The sequence below is a fragment of the Mus pahari genome, chromosome 12, assembly GCF_900095145.1.
Source record: "Mus pahari chromosome 12, PAHARI_EIJ_v1.1, whole genome shotgun sequence".
NCBI classification, from domain to species: domain Eukaryota; kingdom Metazoa; phylum Chordata; class Mammalia; order Rodentia; family Muridae; genus Mus; species Mus pahari.
In genome coordinates, this window is record NC_034601.1 from 26,894,539 (window position 1) to 26,915,429 (window position 20,891).

General features: G+C 40.7%; 1 protein-coding gene across 22 annotated transcripts in view; it reads left to right on the plus strand.

The window, feature by feature from the left end:
- Positions 1-16,216, plus strand: part of Dlg1 (discs large MAGUK scaffold protein 1) — a 202,381-nt gene extending 186,165 nt beyond the window's left edge. For 17 of the 22 annotated variants that reach the window (XM_029544623.1, XM_021209526.2, XM_029544614.1 and 14 more), the window contains 6 exons: positions 431-481; positions 1,451-1,552; positions 1,795-1,967; positions 5,775-5,884; positions 10,800-10,891; positions 14,531-16,216. In XM_029544623.1, the coding sequence (XP_029400483.1) occupies positions 431-481; positions 1,451-1,552; positions 1,795-1,967; positions 5,775-5,884; positions 10,800-10,891; positions 14,531-14,637 (635 nt within the window). In that variant the 3' untranslated portion in view covers positions 14,638-16,216. The remainder of the gene's footprint in view (positions 1-430; positions 482-1,450; positions 1,553-1,794; positions 1,968-5,774; positions 5,885-10,799; positions 10,892-14,530) is intronic. The other 5 variants (XM_021209522.2, XM_021209525.1, XM_029544617.1 and 2 more) reach the window with 1 other exon arrangement.
- Positions 16,217-20,891: the final 4,675 nt, after the last annotated feature.

A 20,891-nucleotide genomic window follows, 5' to 3' on the forward strand; every position in this document is an offset into this window, starting at 1 on the left:
AAATATCCTACATCCCAAATGAAGGGGTGTTTGTTGGTTTTGGTTTTTGCTATTGGGAGGCAGCTTTGTTTGTTTTTTATAGTGCTAGCGATCAAACTTGGGCAGCTTGCCAGTAAGTTAAATCTCCAACCAGAAATGAAGATTTTAATGGATTTGATTATGTATAAATAAGCACATAATAATTAACTTATGAAAAATAGTGCATTTGTCTTATATTAGATTTACCTTTGTGATTTAATAATTTCCCCTTTTGTTCTGGGGCTTGCCTTGGATATTTATGACATAAGTACCTTTTTGTATATCATGTTTGTTTCCCAGAAAGTCCTAATACCTTACACGTAAGGAATTTAGATGGGTTGTGTGGAGTAGGGTTACATTGGCATTAGCTATCTTCACAGGTTTTCTTATCCTTGCTTTAACTTTCCAATAGGTGGTCAAGAAGAATATGTTTTATCTTATGAGCCAGTGAATCAACAAGAAGGTTTGTGAAGTTTGTTGATGTTTTATAGCCTTATTAAAAAGTATATTTGGGGCTGGAGAGATAGCTCAATGGTTAAGAGCACTGACTGCTCTTCCAGAGGTCCTGAATTCAATTCCCAGCAACCACATGGTGGCTCTCAACCATCTGTAATGGGATCCGATGCCCTCTTTTGGTGTGTGTCTGAAGACAGCTATAGTGTGTTCATATAAATAAACCTGAGGACCTCAGTTCAGACCCCAGAAATGACATGATAGGAAGAGAAAGAGAACCAACTCCCACAAATTATCCTCTGACCTCCACATACACACCATGTCACACACAGAAAAATTAGATGAATGTAAAATAAAATAAATATGCCTAGTTTGAAAAATCAGATTATTAGATACAAAAATTACATCAGAATTTTGCTATTTTTAACTATATATGTAGACAATTCTATATGAATATAAAAACCATAAAATATTAGAACCAAGTCATTTTGTGTTGGCTGGTTTTATTGGTATTGTGTCCCTAAGCTCACTGTATCTACCTTTCCATCCCTCCGACCACAGTACTGGTCTGATTCTTACCAGTGATCTAACGCCTTCAGCATGACCCATTGTGCGCTCACTAGCTCATCTTTCTAGATCACAGTGCCATCGTATCACTTCCTATCCCCAATGGTTTCTGTCTCCTTTCCTCTGCTTTCTTGTTTTTATCTTCAAAAACCATCGATACAGCACCATACTTTGTTTTCTACTTATAATGAAGTGTTAGCAATCTATTACAATGTCTTAAGATGCTAAATATAACTTGACTTCCAAGATTTTAATAAGGATTTGTTTACAATGTAATACTTAGTTGAGAACATAATATAGAGAAAGAATGAAGCAGAAATTCTTCATAATAGTTCAGAATGGTTTTGTTCTCTGCTGAAATACACTAATGTTTGTTAAGTGTTTATTCTTTTTAATACGTTTATTTTTGTAGTTAATTATACCCGACCAGTCATCATATTAGGACCTATGAAAGACAGAGTAAATGATGACTTAATCTCAGAATTTCCTGACAAATTTGGATCCTGTGTCCCTCGTGAGTAACTCAAATTAAAACTATGTAACATTTTCTATCACTGTGTTTGGTAGAAGTAAATGTAACTGCTTTAAAGACTATAGTTAATTATTTTATTAATTATTCTTTCTTCCTCAATATTATTTCCTTTTTTAGATTTAAAAGTATTATGTTAAATCTTTTAAAAGGAATGAATTAAGTAGAACATGTATTTATTCTGTTTTTAAATATTAAACACTTCCCCAAGTTCTTTTTTATTGAAGATACAACTAGACCAAAGCGTGACTATGAGGTGGATGGAAGAGATTATCATTTTGTGACTTCAAGAGAACAGATGGAGAAGGATATCCAAGAGCATAAATTCATTGAAGCTGGCCAGTATAACAACCACCTATATGGGACGAGCGTTCAGTCTGTGCGAGCAGTGGCAGAGAAGGTAATCACCAGGCCACGCAAAGTACCAGGCCACGCAAAGTAGAGTTTCTAATAAAGGCTACTTTACTTTATTTGTATTGAGAAATATAATACAGCTTATGTAGCCTTGGTAGCTTATTAACGTTACTGCTTTAGTTGAGTAAATATTAGATTTTCAGTGACTTAGAAAAGTTCATCTAAGAACAGGTTGTCAAGTCTGAGAATGTGATGATCACATTCATCTGTAAAATGGGGGGGGGGGGGGGTGTGGTTATCCTAAGGCTTTGTCCTGGCTAAGGTCACCAGGGTCCCTGAGAAATGATGAATTCCCAGGAAGGTCTTTGGAACTTAAACTTATTTGACCACTACTCAAAATGGAAGTCTTATTCCAAATAGTTTCTTATATTGGTACCAGAGTCCATCCCAGGGTTAGCTTATAAAGGCAAACACCATAAAAGCTCATACACAGGTGCAGGGAGGGCTACTGGGTGGTTGGTTCAGGTCCAAGCTTGCTGTGGGTAACTATATGAAACAGTTCTACTGATTTTTATCGTGGTTGGCTTCCAAGGGCACAGAACATAGCAGAATATGTAATCAGTCTTTGCATTAGAAAGTTTCCTAGTGACCCCAGAACCATGTCAGAGCGTCTCCTCACTATGGAGGCCAGCCAGGGGGCTGCCGCCTAGGCCTTCACATCTTACCAAGATCCCAACAAACACAGCTTAACTATCAGACATCCCTGAATTCCTCAGACTTTTTTTTAGAAATTTATAATTATAAACTATATGTAAAAAAGTCTAGAATAGTGCTCTAGTTTTATTTCTGTCATTGTGATCAATACTCCCTGATCAAAGCATCTTAGAAGTTTGTTTAGCTTATAATTCCAGTGATCCTTTCATTGATGAGAATTCAGAGTGGCAAGAACGCAAAGCAACTACTGACAGCATGTTCAGTCAAGACCTTTGCTTCCTGCTGCCTGTCTTTCCTCTCATAGACTTCAGGGCCCAGTCTGTAAAACTGTGCCACCCACATTTAAGACAATGCTTCTCACCTCATTTAACAATCCAGACAATCCCTCCAGAGCCATGCCCACAGGCCAACCTGATTTCCTCAGGTGAGGCTTCTCCTTCAGGTGATTCCAAGTTTTGGCAATGACATTTTAAACCATCTCAAATAGCTAGACAGTTTTGTAAAATAGCAAAGTTGGGAGATTCATACTACTTAATTTTGATACTTTAATAATAATAATTCTATCATCTCAATATGAAAAGAGTCATATAAATCAAAGGGGCTACACATTGAAATATTCTGAAATAAGCCTAGATTGGCGGTATACACATGCAGTTTCAGCTACTCAGGATCGATTGAACTCAAGAGATAAAGGCCAATCCTTTCAACATATCAAGACTGTCTCAATCAAGAAAAAAAAAAGTATATAACCTGTAAAAGATCTACACACATGATCATACAGAGAAAAGAAGGAATTCTGTGAAGTGGTAGATAGCATTTGAACATGCAATGCCAGAACAATTAAGTAGCTTCCCTTCATGCTATTTACAAATCTAACCAAAGAATAAGCCATAGGTCTAAATTGTAAAACTATACACTTCTGAGAAAAAGCATGAGGAGAGGCGGTTGTGATGGCTCAGCAGTTAGGAGTATTTGCTGGCTGCACTTGTGAGGTCCCGAGTTCAGTTCCCAGCACATCTGATGGCTCACATCCTCCTTTAACTCCAGTTTCCGAGAATCTGATGCCTTCTTCTGACCCAGAAGGGCAGTAGGCACACATGGTGCACATATGTACATGCTACATACATACATGCAGGCACTCATACATAAAATAAATACAATAGAAATAAGTAACTTATCAAAAGAAATCTTGACCCTAACTTAGACAAAGATATGTTGAATGCATAGTCCACAGAAGAAAAAGATGATAGATTGGAGTTCATCAAAATAAAAACCCTGCTCCTGCAAAACACTGGTCAGAAAGAAATGTTGACAGCAGCTGGTAAATACCATCCTCCACCGAGCAGTTCATGCCTAGAACTTTCTTCCAAACACGTACTCCAATAATATGAAAAATGAATTTGCAAAAGGGTTGCCATTGTGGCCTTAATCAAAGTGTGAGATATTGTAAACTATTCAATGCCAAGACAAAGTGATTGAAAATCAGAAATACCCATGAATTGGAGTTCTTTACAGTTAATAAATAACAGTGAAATATCTATGAATTGATTTGCAAAATGCAGAGGGTTTATGACTTAATATTTTTAAAGGAGAAATAAGAAAACACATTACTCAGTTGTGTGTGTAAACATAGGAACTGATCAGAACCTGATGAGAGACTAGTTACTAACAAAGGGAATGTAGGAAGGACGGGAAAGTAGAAGGCAGATCAAAGAGTGGAACATTTGATTGTCAAAGTAATAGCTGATTATAAAACACAGTGCTACATAAAAATTAAGTAGTCAATGAAGGCGTGAGTAAGCACATGCATGGATAAAAAGATAGAGAAGCCTTACCCTGCATGCACTGTCTGCTGCTGATCCAGGCCAAGACATGACAGTTGGGAAATCATTTTTGATAATCTCATGGTAATAATTATTTCAAGCAAGAACATTAAAAGAAGATTAAAATATCTTTTTTTTTTTTTTTTTTGGATTTTTGAGACACGGTTTCTCTGTGTAGCCCTGGCTGTCCTGGAACTCACTTTGTAGACCACGCTGGCCTTGAACTCAGAAATCCGCCTGCCTCTGCCTCCTGATTGCTGGGATTAAAGGCGTGCACCACCACTGCCCAGATGAGTATCATTTCTTAACATAAACTCTAGTCTTTAAATTTCAAGGTATTTTATGAAACCAAGGACCTGATTTTAAATATTCCAATAAAATTTATTTAATTTTCATTATATACTTTTCTATGTAACTTGGAAATACACAGCTATAATAAAATGTAAATGACCTTTTGTGTCAGTGGATTTGTCAAAAAAAGTTATATAAAACCAGAATTGGGTTTTCCAAATTGCAGTTTATGGTATCTTCCAGCCCCCAATAAAGTGAGGATTGGAAGCATGGAATAGTGGTGCTGAGGACCTAGAAGGTGGCTCAGTGCTCAAGCATGTATACTGCTCTCACCAAGGAGCCACATCAGGGAGCCCACAGCTGCCTCCTTTGTTCTCTTCTGGTCTCCTTGCACACACAGGCATGTACATAAATAGAAGTACGTTTTAAAGACAAGTGGTCGTGAGGTTCTACAGGTTTAATGAGGAAAAGGCATGCCACATTCCATGTGTCTTTACACCTTCTGCTGGTCATGCCATTTTATGAAATGAAATTCATTAGTGCCCTTTTGATTTATTTGTATATTTTAACCTGTGTGTGTGTGTGTGTGTATCTGTACACATGAGTATGTAGAGGTGCCCATTGGGGTCAGAAGAGGGTGTTGGATCCCCTGAAGCCATAATGACCCATAGCTGGTAGCTACCTGACATGGGGGCTGTGAACTCAAATTTTCTGCAAGAAGAATGCACACTTTAACTGCTGAGCCATCTCTCCACCCATTTAAAAGTTGTTGGTCTCTAAAAACTAGGGATATGAGACCTATATTTTAATTCTTTTTGCCTTTGAGAATGGAAAATACTTATTCATAATTATTGTCTTCATTTAATTTCCCTTCTGAAATTTCCTAATAAATGACAATTTTGCTTGAAGGAAAAAGGATCTAAATGAATTACAATTCAAATTGTGACCTGTGAGAAACTCCTTTGGTATAATTGAAAAGATTTAACCCACTTATTTAATTGTCTTCTTTATTGTCTTTATTTTAGGGCAAACATTGTATCCTTGATGTGTCTGGAAATGCCATAAAGAGGTTGCAGATTGCACAGCTTTATCCAATATCTATTTTTATTAAACCCAAATCCATGGAAAATATCATGTAAGTGTAAATGTCTAGAATGTTCCCTTTAAATGCAGATCAGCCAGCCTTGAGTTACTTTTTTGTTCTCATTCTCTCCATCTATAAAATGAAGATAGAAGCCGGGCGTGGTGGCACATGCCTTTAATCCCAGCACTCGGGAGGCAGAGGCAGGTGGATTTCTGAGTTCAAGGCCAGCCTGGTTTACAAAGTGAGTTAGTTCCAGGACAGCCAGGGCTACACAGAGAAACCCTGTCTCGAAAAACCAAAAAAAAAAAAAAAAGAATTAAAATGAAGATAGTAGTATTTATACATATCCTAGAGGGTGTTGTGTGACATTAACATCATCACCCCATCATCATCATCATCATTCATACTATGGAATGGGCAGTGTGGCTATGTGGTATCCATTAAAAAGATAAACAGGTGGCTTCCTGGCTGACAAGATGCAAGATGGCTCCATTAAGGCATTTGCCAGTGCCACCAAGCCTGAAGACCTGAGTTCAATATCTAGGATCCACACAGCAAAAGAGGACTCCTGCAAGCTGGTCCCTGCACATTCACAATATACACACGCACACAGACACACATTTGCATACATGAATTTAGTTTTTCTTAGTAGAATTAGGTAAAAAAGAAAAAGTGCAAATAAAAACAAGTAGAACAAAAATATAGTATCAGTGAGTCTAAATATCCTGTTCATTAAAACCCTGAAACCCACTAAGTACTGTTCTCAACATATGCAGAATACATACTGATTTCAAACACATGACAGTGATCAAACTGTCTGCTGGAGTACAATTTTCAAATAGCTAAAAACAAATAGCCCCTGACCACAGCAAAATTTAAACTGGAAATTTATAATAAAAGTATGACTCAAATGGTTACATATTAGAAACTGAGCGTCTGAATACGTTTGAAAATATCACAGAAAAACTAATAGATGTTTTGAAGTACGTATAAAAGCTGGCAAACGTAATGTCATGTATTTGGTGAAGGAGGTTACACAGCCTGTAAACATGGCGTGTTGCCAGACCCCTGATCTCTGGGCTGGGGAACTCAGGAGGCCTGCTGAAAATCCAAGACCAGCTGCAACTACAGAGTCAGTAAAGCATAAACAAGGAGAGAAGTTGGAAGTCAACCATAAATTCAAGAGAAGCCAGAAGAGAAATCAATATACTATCAAATCAGCATAGAACGGGGATCAATGGGAAGATGGTCTGAAAATACGATAAACAATAAGAATAACCAAGAAACATAGTCCAGCATTTTCATGTTAACACCAGAATGGAAAAGGGTGATCATTATACATCAGTGATCATGATAGTTTGACACAGGTGACCCAGTGGAAACTAGGTCTTTGACAGAGCACACTCTTGGTATGTCATAATGTTACTAACTGTACATCAGAAGAATGACAGTGGAAAAAGGCAGCACATCTTTGATAGGCACCCAGAGCATCTGAAACAACTCAGTCTTCAAGTGCCACTTGGCGAATCTACATTGCTTATTTTACAGTAGCTTCAAACGATTCACACATGCAAAATTTATGATTAACCCAGAACTCTCCCATCCTAGATATAACAGAAATGCTTGCTTGTATTTAGCTTACTTTCTTGACAGCAAAAGTGCTGTTCAGATAGCCACCACCTAGAAACTACCTACATGCTGCCACCACCAGCAGCCAAATACATCAACAACAACATTTTCACAATGAAACGTTCTGCAAGAATAGTCATGAGCAGTCTCCGGCTATGTACAAACACGTAAGAGTCGTATAATTTGAATAAAAGATCTCAGAAGTATGCACACGCTACAGTTGAGGTTTGATCACCGCCTTCAGAAACCAAATGGAACCTAGCCATGAGGATGCACTGAGTCCCAGAGCATTGGTGCTGCTCTGTTAGACCTGAGTGCTGGGTGCACAGGTGTGTGACAGTGTGTCAGGCTGTACATGTAAGTCACCACACTTGCATGTTTTGAAGTTACACATCAAAAAACATTAACTAGAGAAGGACAGAGGGAAAGAAAAGCTAGCAAAATGACCACAAACAAGAGTTTTTCCCTTGAATATAAGGCAGATTTAGTATTTAAAAATCTGTCGGGAGACTAAAGGTCCAGAATAGGGCACTTGTCCAGCATAAACGAAGGGTATAAGAGTTACATTGATTGGCTGGACTTGCCATCAAAGAATCTCCAAATAATAAGCACACCAGTAACTGCCCCACTTACACAATGGCTTCACTGGCAACATCTATCTGCTCAACCTATTTTGGAACTTCGAAGGCTTTTGAAGCCATACAGCTTCCTAGGGTTGGTTTAAAAGGTTAATTTCAGCTCTCAGCATGATGTCAGCTCCCATTTTTTAAGCCCCATAGCAAGTAGTTTGTGTACAATTTCTAAGATGCTGCAAAGGACACAACAAAGACCCTGCCAGCAACTGCTATGGCGACTAGTGCTACTTCTGGCTTGGAAGTATAATAAGGTGCTTATAAAGTAATTGTCAAGGTTTTGCAAGCCCCAGTGCCTTTCCCCAGACCTGCCCCACCTCCTTGACTTTGCCTTTTTTACTTTGGTAGCAAGTGCAGAACATTTGAAAGTGTCACATGTATGGATAGAATTTATAGATATATCATATGTGAGCATGGAAAGACACAGTCTCAGAAAATACCTGAGTAAAATCTTCAGCTTGTATCAAGCTGCCTCAGCACAGAAATGCTCTACAATAAAGAATAATTAATGAAACAGCAAAAATCTCTACAGTTGCTGAATCATAAGAATCCAAAGTGAAGTTTTAACAAAATAAAGAAAAGTGTACAAAAAAACAGCAAAGAATGGTTCAAAGGTAGAAATCAAATCCCTGGACAGATCAGATGCCAAACGTAACAGGTTTCCACATAACATTCTCTTGTATTTATATCATATATGTTCCGTGCTCATACTCATCTCTGTGGTCCCCTCTTCCTCCCTGGTAGTATACTTTCTGCCCTTATATAATGTTTATAACACCTCAAAGATATATAAAAGAACTAAAAGGCAAGGTCAAAGTCAAGAAAAGTATATCTGAACAAGTTGGAATTACCAATAAAGAGAAAACTTGAAGTTCTGAAGGACTAGCAGTGGCTCACCCCTAAGAGCACAGGATCCAAGTCAGGTTCCTCTAGGGAACCCATGCCCTCTTCTGCCCCTCACACACACTTCACTCAAGTACCCATACCCAGACCACAACACAAAGATACATAATTAAAAAGAAAACTAAACACTTACCGAAATACATTTAGTAGGGAAATTTAGAGACAAATTTGAACAGGCAGACGACTCATCAGACTTAAAAATAAGACAATGGAAATTATCAAATCTGGGGAACATTGGAGAAAAGTGAACAGAGCTTTCAAGGAACTGGGAGATGGCAATGAGTAGGTCAACATATGTTATGAATTTCAGAATGAGAGCAGGGACAGATTATTTGAAAAAACTTCCCAAGTTTTATTTAAAAGTCATGAAAGATAATGAGTAAAGTCCAAGCATAAGAAACGGAGGTGCCTGACTGAGGCATGTTACAGTCAGACTGTTGGAAGACAGTGGTATACACAGTATGAGAAGTGACTCATCACATACAAGAGATCTTCCAGGAAGATTATCAGCAGAATCCTCATCAGAAACTTTGGGGGTCAAAAGGCATGATTGGTACATTAAAGGCACTGAAGAAATAAAGCCTGTGAATCCAGCACCCTGTCCCCAGTGAAGATGAGGGGAAGAAACCCACTACATAAGCCTACTGATATGCATTTGATCCCTGGAGCCCATGACAAGGAGAGAGAGAAGCAACTCCACAATGTTGTCCTCTGTCCTCCATTGAACACTGGTATGTTTGCCCACGTAATGCACATACCGAATAATAATTTAAAAATGTAAAAGGAAATGAAAGTGTCCTCAGATTGACAAAAGCAATTCATTGCCGCTAGAGCTACCCTACAAGCAGTGCTCAGGAACCCTGAGGGTTGAGAAGGCACTGTGACATAGCCAGGCAGAATGCACAAGTAGCGAGAGCTTGCTCTCACAAGTTGGAAACGGACTTCTTCCCACAGACCCATCATCGAGCTGCAGGAAGACTAAGCTTATGATTGGCTTGCTTCTCAACATACCTGTAAAATAAATGCCATATGTATCACTTCATATGTTATAAAAGTAATTGCTGAATTAAAGCATCCACACTGAGGATATGGTTTTAGCCAACAATACTTTTTAAAGATTTGTTTTTATTACTTTTTGTTTGTTTTGTTTTGTTTTTTGAGACAGGGTTTCTCTGTGTAGCCCTGGCTGTCCTGGAACTCACTCTGTTGACCAGGCTGGTCTCAAACTCAGAAATCCACCTGCCTCTGCCTCCCCGAGTGCTGGGACTAAAGGTGTGTGCCACCATGCCTGGCTGTCAACAGTACTTTTAAGATCATGTCAGATGTCCTTTCTTGTGTTTGTCTGTTTGCAGGTTTTTCCTCTAGCCACCAAGTTCTAGCTAAGGTTTCCTCATGAAAGCAAGTTAAGCTTTTAATCTAAGCCTTCCTCCTTGTTCCTCTCTCTCATGCCACTCCACTCCACTGATGAGGAAACTAGGTCATTTCACAGTGTTTCCCCAATATACTTTCTGATTGTTTTTTTAATGTGTCCATTAATGGTCTATAAATTGGGATATAGATCTGTGAAGCACATCTTAATATGAAGTGTGCAGGGAAACTGAGCTAGTGTAGAAAGTACCACAGTCCTGTTGTCGTTGAAGAGTCAGGCAGCAGGCCTAGTGACTACATCTGTTCCCAGTGACAGCTATAGTTTGCGCAGACTTGAACTACTCATTATTTTATGCCTTATATGTCCTCTGTCATCTTTTTCCAAAGAATATTTACAATATGGTAATCACCAATTTCTAAATGTATTTGCATAGGGAAATGAACAAGCGCCTAACAGAAGAGCAGGCCAAAAAAACATTTGAGAGAGCCATGAAGCTGGAGCAGGAGTTCACTGAGCATTTCACAGGTGGGAACCTGGGAGGGCCTGCATGGGAGGGAGGCCTGCAGTGTCCACGTCTGCTAGTAGGAACTAGACCTGGAGTTTCCAAAACAAACGTGTAAAATCTGTGGTTTTGTCCTATAGGAAACGCAAAGGTTAGCCTTGCTGGTAATGGGGAATCTTAGAATGCAGTGTGCCTAGGGTTGTGTGCATGGGAATAATCCTGTAATGGGGAATCTTAGAATGCAGTGTGCCTAGGGTTGTGTGCATGGGAATAATTCTTAACCAGAGAGAAACAGGTTTGATTTCACTGCTTCATTGAAGGCTCTGACCTTCTCTTACCCTTTATAAATTCTTCCCATTCTTTCCAGGCTTACTAAGATAGAACTGACAGATTCCCTAGGCATTCAGAGTACACAGTGGGATGTATACTGTGAGTTGGTTACTGCAGTCATAGTAGTACATCTACAGCCACAGGTCCTGCCTGCTGTGTGGCTGTGTGTGTGTATCTATTGATGAGGTCACTTGATATCTACTTTTGTTAATGTACATCTGTACATTAGATGCCCAGAAATTGTTCTTTTAGGGTCTTGGGTTTTCCAGTGCTGGAACATTAGTCTTTGTACATACTAAGCAAGTACTGTCTCTGAGCTGTGGCCATAGCATATTTCCTCCTAAAAAATGAAATGTCTGCCCTTTGACCACCATTCCTTATCCTGTTCTGCTCCCCTCCCCCAGTCTCTGGGAGCCGTTACTGCGCTCCCTACCTCTCCAAGTTCAGTTTAGATTCTACAGGGAAATGAAGCCATGTCAGATTTATTTTTATGTGTCTGGTTTAATGTAGCTTAAGATCTTGTATATTTATTCATGTTGTCAGAAATGACCGGATTCCTTCTTATGGCTGGATAATGTTCTCATTATGCATATTTAAATATCCCTTATTTTCTTTGTTGGCAAGCAATTAGGTGGTTTTCATTGCTTTGTCTATTGTGAGTAATGAGGTTAACAGAGAATTGCAGATGTTTCACTGACACACTGATTCCTTTCCATTTGGATCTATACCCAGAAGTGAGATTGTTGGCTTACACCTCTCAATGTGTTTTCTGTAGAGTGGGTATAAGCAAAAATTATTTAGCCAGCAGCTGGGAGGACTGGGAATTCTTAGATGAGAAGGATGACCTACAGTCGGGTGACAGGCACACAGAGAGCTAGCTGGAGACTAAGTGACCAACAGCCTCATTCTGGCAACAACAGCCCACCGCTGTACTAACAGCTTAGGCATGTCTAAAAGAGATAGGCTCTGTGTGCCAAGGTGGCCCTGAACTTCTGGACTCAAGTCACCCCTCTACATTTGCTATGCAAGTAGCTGGGACCATGTATACACACTGTGCCTGTCCTCATTTAAAATAATGATCACATGAGTTCCAGTAAGAAATGCTCTGATAGCATAGGCCGTATGCTGAAGGGAGGGGCATCTTTTTTTTTTCACACTTAGAAGGAAACCATAAGAATATTAACATAGAACGGAATGGCTCACACCGTTAATCACAGCACTCGGGAGGCAGAGACAAGCAGATCTACAAGACCAGCCTGGTCTACAGAGTGAGTTTCAGACAGCCAGGGCTACACAGAGAGACCTTGCAGGAGGCATGCCTTTTACCTGGATTTCCCAGATGTTAACATTTTATCTCTGGAGCATCTGAGAGTAAGTTGCAAACAGATGCCCTTTACTTCTAAAGGACTTTCAAAAAGTCCTTTAAAGAGGGTATTTGAGTATTTGTTCATATCTTCCCATGGTGAGAGTGCTGCTGATCAAACTCAGAAAATGTAACATGGGTAACGTCACCCTTCCATCCAGGCTTTCCCCAGGAGTGGCACTTGTTAGATGACAAAAAAGAGAAAAAACAACAACTGGCAGGATCCACTCCAGGAACACATGTTGTACTGGACATGTCACTGATTGAGCCCTTACTTCCTAGTCAGTCATTGACAACCTTTTTTTTTTTTTTTGGTGGGGAGGGGCTTCCAGACAGGGTTTCTCTGTGTAGCTCTGGCTGTCCTGGAACTCTTAGACCAGGCTGGCCTCAAACTCACAGAGATCCTCCTGCTTCTGCCTCCCAAGTGTGAGATTAGAGGCGTGCGCCACCTTACATTCTTTAAGAATGAAGGCCAGCTCTCTTGCGGAATCTCCTTAGATTTGGGTTAGTTTGGGGCAGGCATGTCAGAGAAGTGGCATTGATTCTCTGTCATGCAGTGCTATGGCACCAATCTGGACCATTCATTTAGTGGTGTTGGTTGTAACAGTTATGGCTAAGGTATCTTGGGCTTGACCTCCATTCTTCCAACCCAGGGAAAACCATGACTTTTGTAGTAAAGTATGTGTTTCCCAGTGCACTTCAGCAGCTGTCCTTCCTCAGAATAATTCACTGCTTGCCACTGTGGGCCTACCCTGTTAACACTGTGACCCAGTCACAGAAATGGCGTTTGCCATATATCTGTCTTCACAGATATTAAAGGATACCTATATGTAGCTCAAAATGAGAACTTTCACAGAACTGATACTCATAAACATTATAAAACTTAAAACTTGATTACTCAAACATTCTTAGCTGCATAGAAGCTCTTTTTGTGTGTGCGTAATTCCTCCTTACAGTATCCTTAACCTCCCTCGCCAATGTGGACAATTCTACTTAACATCTCCATTTGGCATTTTTCCACAGATGTCTCAGGCCACAGGAAACATAGTGATTTCCTTACACCCACTCACACTTGCTGCTTTTCAGTCTCAGGATGTAGACCTTGTCAGCCTCGAGTTTACAGAACTGCCTGGATCTCCCGAGTGATAGGCTGGGTTGCTCTAAGCCACCTCCTGGCTCCATGCTGAATCCTTTTTAGTTGTATTAACTAACCCTTGATCCTTACAGATCTAGAGACTCCAGTTATCTAAATAATTAGTTCTTAGTCATTGTTACCATTTTGTTGTTGTTTGTTGTGTTTTTTGAAAAAGGATCTATCTGTATAGCCCAGGCTGACCTAGAATTTATAATCCTCCTGCCTCTGCCTTTCAAGTTGTAAAATTACAAATATGTATCATGACATATGCTGTGTCATCATTTTTTATTTACACATTATTTCAGGCAGGGAATAAGCCTTCTAATACTGATTTTAATAGTTTCTGACACTAAGATACAGATTGAGTATCTCCGTCTACGTGATACACTTCAGACTTCTGCAGAGTGCGGAATCTGCTGGCTTTCCTCAGAGTCTATCTTGGGGCCGCCACAGAAGTTTGGTGGGAAATAATAATAATAATTTCAAGGAAATAAATATTTTGTATTAAAATAATAAAACTAACAACTGAGGGACCTAAATCAGAGGTAGAGCATACAGTTAGCCTCCTCAGTCCCCCGCACCATCAGAAGAGCGAGCGAGCGAGCAGGCAAGCAGGAGCGCTAATACAAGTTCGATGGTCAGCACACTAAACAAAGGATAGAGACAATGCGGGCCTCACTTGTGGTCTGAGGTTATGTGTTTTGTACAAATAGTAAAACTAACTAACTGACAGTTGTAAACAAATAGTCACTGTCATCTCCCACCTCAGCAGAAACATTGCTGGCAAAAGACAACGACTAATGTGCAGTGCGCTTGTGCTTTCTGTCCTTGCAGCTATTGTACAGGGGGACACGCTGGAGGACATTTACAACCAAGTGAAGCAGATCATCGAGGAGCAGTCTGGGCCTTACATCTGGGTCCCAGCGAAAGAGAAGCTATGAAGACGGGTGTTGCTCTTTCTTCTTTCCATGGTCTCATCTCTTGCCCTGTTCTGGAGTCTGTCTTCAGTGTCCTCCACACTGACACAGATCCCCTCCTCACGGTTGGCACTTGTGCCTGTTTTTTTGACATCCGTGTCCCTTCATGTTGCATCATCTGTACTATTCTGTGTTACTAGGTTTCTGGCCACTTTTCAGAACTGAAGATGAATGGCCTGACCAGCTATCTAGGGTTTGGGGAGATGCAAAATTGTAAAATTCCTTAATGTTTAAGGGAAAGTTAACTTTAAGAGATTTTCAGAAAAGCTTTATATACATTCTTTTCCAATTTCAGTACAAATGAAAGAAAAGTGGTTTTAATCAACGATTTGGTGGACCTTGAGCAACTGTGCACGCTTAACTCTAATAGCATGGTTTGGCCAGTGTATTAGCTCTCAAGTTCTTTCCTCAATTGACTTCTGCTATTAAAGTAATGATTTCATTAAAAACAAATAAGAAAAATAGGGATTTATTTCAAAATTAATGTCTGAGTTAATTCATAATTTCAGGAGGGCTGTTTGTTATTCGTGGCAGGTCTTTATTGTGTGCCCTCCCCTGGGACACGTGCCAGGACTAACCATGGAAAAGTGCAGCACTGTGGGGAGTGAGTAGCTCTCGAGCCTTGTCCGTACACTGTGGTTACGGCTCTGTCAGGCGCAGAGAGCTCACTTTACACACACAACTGCAGACAAGAAAGGGTTTCAGTGGACTTGTAGCAATCGTGGCAGTGGGAAGGAGTCCAATTCATAGCCTAAAATTTTAATGTATGCTTAGGGAGGGGTCAGATTTTAATGACTATTTTACCCACAATAACTGCCTATTTTGTTATAATAAAATATATAAAAATATATATAAAACTTTCTTTAACTAAACTCTGTAACTATGGGAATTATTTTCTTTACATAGTTGCACACACAAACATATATATATATTTAAAATATATTTTTCTTTTGCCACCTACTTCTAACTTTTTGTTTGGTTTTTAAATTAAATATTAATTGATGAGACTTACCGTCCTTAATCATGTGAACTGAAGACAAGCGTCCGGTGGCGGTGAGGAGAAACCTCTAGGAGATGAGGTTGTGAGTAGGCATCAGGCCTGTTCTCCTCTTTCCTACAGAAGTTCCAGAAGGTTCCTAGGTTTACTGTCAGTGTTGTGTTCTTGTCATGGAGTTTGATTTCGGTCCTCTGCCTTTCCTTCTAGTTCTCCTCATTTTATTAATAGACAGACAAACTCCATTTTTGAGATTCCCCCAGACACTTCATCTTGCGTAGCTGCGCTGAACTAGAATCGCACAGGCCTTACAGTAAACGACTTGAGAAAGGTTAGTAAGCGGCAGATGCCTTCAGAAGTCAGTTTCTCTAGCCCATTATTAATATCATTTGGCTTCCCATTGCTCTTTGGAACTGTTTATTCGATATGTGATTTTGGCAACTCTTTAAAATTTCCTAAATGAGTACTGGGTTGTAAAGAATTATCCATTCCATTTATGAGAAAGAGGAGAACAGCTAATAAACTTTATTGTAAAATCCATATGTTAAATGTGTCTTGAATTTTGGAGGTTTCTTTTTTAATAAGCTGTCACTTACTGGGATGGTTCACCACATTACATAACAAGTTAGATTTAAAGGCGTGAGCGATGTCTGTAGTTCTTACACTGAATGCAGTAAATTGCTGAAAAACAAACTCAGGAAGAAAAGTGAAAGATGTTGTGAGTTCCATAAACCACCTGCAGAAGTGAAGCCCAGCCTAGCCACTCTGACGTGTGGCGAGTGCCACACACTGAGCGGGAAAGGTGCCATTCACATACTGAAGGTTGTGTTGGACTTCTTAACAGATGTCTTTTTTTAAGAAATTTTTTTAAGAAAATATATCTATAATGTTTTCTAGATTCTTGCCTGAATATTAATAATGTAACTACTAACTGCTGTATGGTTAGGATTTTACAACAATCTTGAAGAGCGAGCCAAGCCTCACTCCCCACCCTAATACTTAAAATGGAATTACCTGACATGACATGGCTGGAAGGTGCTGATGTGGAGTTCAGAGCTGCCCCTCTCCAAATATGTATCTTTCTGGTAATTCCATGCTGCCTTGTTGTTGAGCCATATTCAGTAAGGCACACTGGTATATGCTGTAAATTGGCGTCTGTACAGATTCCCACACCTAGACTTACACAGTGCCTGGGAGTAAGTTGCTCCATGGCCGCTGAATACACGTGGACTTGTCACTGTCACACCACAGTGATGAGTGTCTTCAAACACATGGAAGGCTTCATCCCAAGTAAGTTCTTTTGTCTGGGAGTCTCGTATAGTCAAACATACTCCACGTTTGGATCTGTTTCATACTGTCCTTAAGTTGAGGGGAAATGGCTTAATGCGTCTGTTCACTTCCTGGTCTGCGACTGACTCAGGCTCCCGTGTAAATAGGAGAAGCAGACCTCCAAGCCCCTGCTGAGTACTGGAATCTTTAACTCCAAGGATGGCAGTTTGGGGATTTAATATTAAGTAAAATTTATTTTCTGAATTATTAGGGCCAACCTCCTAAGACTTCACCCTCAGTAATGTTACGTGTCATGAAATGGAAGCCTAGAAATCCTTTGTCCTACAGAGTTCTGCATGTCAGCATAGCGAGATCAGAGCCCCTGCCTGCTGCCTCCTGGCAATGGTCTTCTTACCGTGCTGGTTCTTGTTGCTCCTGTGGAAGGTTGTCCTGTCCTCAGACATAGGAATTACTGAAAGACGAATAGTAAATGCCAAGAAGTTGAGAAAAAATTCATAGCCGTCACTTAGAGGAATGCCCAATTGTGTGGTCCAGTGTTGCGAACAGCACCTCTCCTCCCTCCAGAGCTCTGCAGTGTAACATGAAGGGGACCGTATGTGGGTAGCTGGGTTTGAATGGCAGCCATCAGCAACGTAAGCCTGCTGCTTTCTTTGTACTAACTAAAATAGAGAAACTTTGAGGATCAGTAAGCCCTGAGGTGTGCTAGGTCAGAATACACTTCATTCCTTTTCCTGTGAAATCTGAAATCTGTGGAGCCAAGACGAAGCCTGGACACCCTGCAGGGTTGTTCCAAGGGCTCGCCATTGTCCACAATGCAGTCAGCTTCTCTTACTAGACCTGTGTTTCCATTCTTGTTCCTGTGCGCTTATGCTTGGTGACCAGAGTGCTGCCCACTACCCATCACCTGTGAAGAACCTTCAGATATGTTAGACGATTTACATCATTTCAGCCCTTTTGATCATTTTCACTCATCTATCTTTTTGGTCAAAGATGCTGTGAGTTACCCACTATAATTCAGCCTGTAATACAGACTGGTAGACATCTGGGCTTCACGTCTGCAGTTTCCTAACCATATTTCTAACAAGTTCTCCAGAATTGTTGATGCTAGAAACAGTAGACTAGAAAACACTGACATTGTCAAATTAACTTTTCTTATGTCGATAATCGTCACGTGATGCCCTTGTGGGTTACACATCATTTGATCTCTGGTCCTTACTTCAAGAATGGTTACTTAAGAGCTGACAAAGTGCATTGTCTGCTGAGCAGTTGGTGGTCAGGTATCTTGATATCACTGAAACCTTGTGAAGAAGGTACCACACGGTGGAGTTTCACACTGTGATTTTCCTAGTGTCTATAAACCAATAGTAATGGTCAGCGGAGGACTGGAGCAAGTGGCTAACTCTGGCTCGACTGGCACCCTGCCTGGGTGCAGGAAGATTCCCAGCGACAGATGCTTCCACACGCATTCAGATACACTCATGCTCACAACATACATAAGTGACACCTTTAGGAAGTCACACCATGGCTGTCACAAATGTGACTGTGAGAGCCGATTTTCCCTTTTCCTATTTCCTATCTCAGTATCTGTGATCCAAGACACAGGAAAATCTGTGGGTGCCCAAGTCCTAAGAAACTGATAGTGTGTTTGCATGTAACTCATTCACAGCTTCCCAAGCGCTTGGGTCACCTGGGTTACTCGGGTCCCCCTCAGGGATCCAGGAACTAATTCCCAAAGATGCCAAAAGATGGCTGTGGTCAAGGTAACAAACCAGCAACAAGCCACCCACTAGGAAACCATTCCCGAGAGACCAGTCTGTTTTGTTGTTTTTGTTTTTTCATAAAATTTGTTTTTGTAAACTCTTTGGAGCTCAGAATCTCCAAAGGTTATAGCTTGTTTCCCATACATATTAGTTGCCTGATAACTTTGGGTAGTAACCCTGTGAATTTTAAGTATCCCACTACATGGTTTATAGCAATAGAACTCGACTGTCATGTTTTTGATGACCCTTTCATCAGCTGGCTCCGTAGTCTAGCAGTACAGTTTGCAGATGGCACACAGTCCTTGGCCATCTCTGATTTTTGTTTAAGTCCTTCGGTTTGGCTCTGGAATAACCCTTAGGAATCTTAGTATTTATCCAGCACAGACATTTTCACTTATACTTTACCTCTGCCTCAAACAGTCAGTGGTTAGTAATAGGTTTTGTTTGAACTGTGAGTAATTTTTTAAAGAACTATTTGGAATCTGAACAACTCATACATCTATTACCTTGTACAATTAATGTACACTCCTCTCTTAATGTAAAATATGTGCAAGTCGGCACACGGAGCAATTGCCATGTGGAAGTTGCTAATGAGCGCGCAGGGGAGCTTTCTCTAGGGAAGATGAGTGATCTAATCTCTGAGACACTCGCTTTGGGCTGTCTAAAATTAGGCTTGCTCACCTCCCAGATGGAGCAGCTAGAGCCGTGTGCCTGAACACGCCATATGTCCCGCAGTGGGAGTCTCTACAAAAAGATTTTCTAAATCTTGTGAGTCGTCTAATTAAAAATACCTACTTCCCTAGTGGTATTTAAGACTGGAAGAGACAGTTTCCTGAGGATAGCTCCATTTCTCTGAACATTCCTGCATCGTTTGGGTCATCTTTACCTGACACTAATTCAGCTTTCCTCTCCCTGGGGCTAACCATGGCCCTATCCACAGATGCTCTTCCAGGCACCTCAACTTCAATACAGGTGACTTTGGTATGTCCCAGCTTTTCAGTCACCAGACACTACGAATTCTTCCCATACACCCGACTTTTCTTACTGGCATCACTAATCCAGGCCTGTCCCCATGATTGCAACAGTCCTTTACATTGCCAGGGGTTCACAGCTTGTACCTAGCTGATCCAGCTATCACCAGATGACTTGAGGAAAGGCAAGGAGTGTGGAGAGGGCCGAAGCATATCTACAGCTGGACGATGCTTCGCTGGTGGACGGACCTTCTCTCCAGCCCAGCTTGTCACTCTTAACGTGTCCTTTGATATTTCAGCACAGTTAGTAGTAGGGAACAAGAGGCCACAGCACTCTGACATTCTGGGCTCAGCCTAGACCAGCAGAGAAGTAACAGACTGTGGCAGAGTGGATGGCACCCTGCCAATCGGAGCATTGAAGGTCTAGCCTCCTCTACCTGAGGATTTCTTTATGTAAAACAGGACTGAGACCTGATGATAACAGGACCATTCACCCATTGCTTTCCAGCTTCACAAACTCAGGCTCTTAGAAGCTAAAATCTAGGCCGCCTGTTCTTGAGCCATGAGTAGCACTGTGAGGGGTGGGCTGCAAGGGGGTCTCTGCAGGTGTCACCCAGGGAAGAGAACTGTGTGAAAAGAGATGAAAACTCAGTGCAAATCGACTTCATCAACCTGGATCAGACTTCAGGAAGTCTAATGCCAGGCGGCTCACTGTCAGTGTATCTAAAACACAGTACAATGTGGGAAAAGATTTCCAGGCAACGATCAGTCCAATCCATCCAATTCCATGTGTTCAAGATAGCTCAAAGTGTGACTACATAAAAACTCTTCTACAGAGTACATATGACTATGAGGGTGGCTTCTAGAGCTAAAAAGGCCTAGAGACTGGCTGAAACATAAAGATCAGTAGGCCATGCAGTACATGTGACATCTCCCAGGCTAGGATAATCCAGAAGAGGAGGAGTCTGGGATAATCATTCTGGGGGATTTGGGTGTCCCATAGATAGCAGAACGGTCACCAGGTCATTAACAACTCTCACTCCCAGCTTTCTGCATGGAATATGAGATTTGCAAGTATTTGACTTTTATCTCCCCCATTAAGGAGACATCCCTGTGTGATTAACATTCCTGGGTCTCTTGATGCTTCTCTGTGAGCACAAGGACCTCTGTGCTCTCAGCTGCTGCCCAGCCTGATGACCTGAG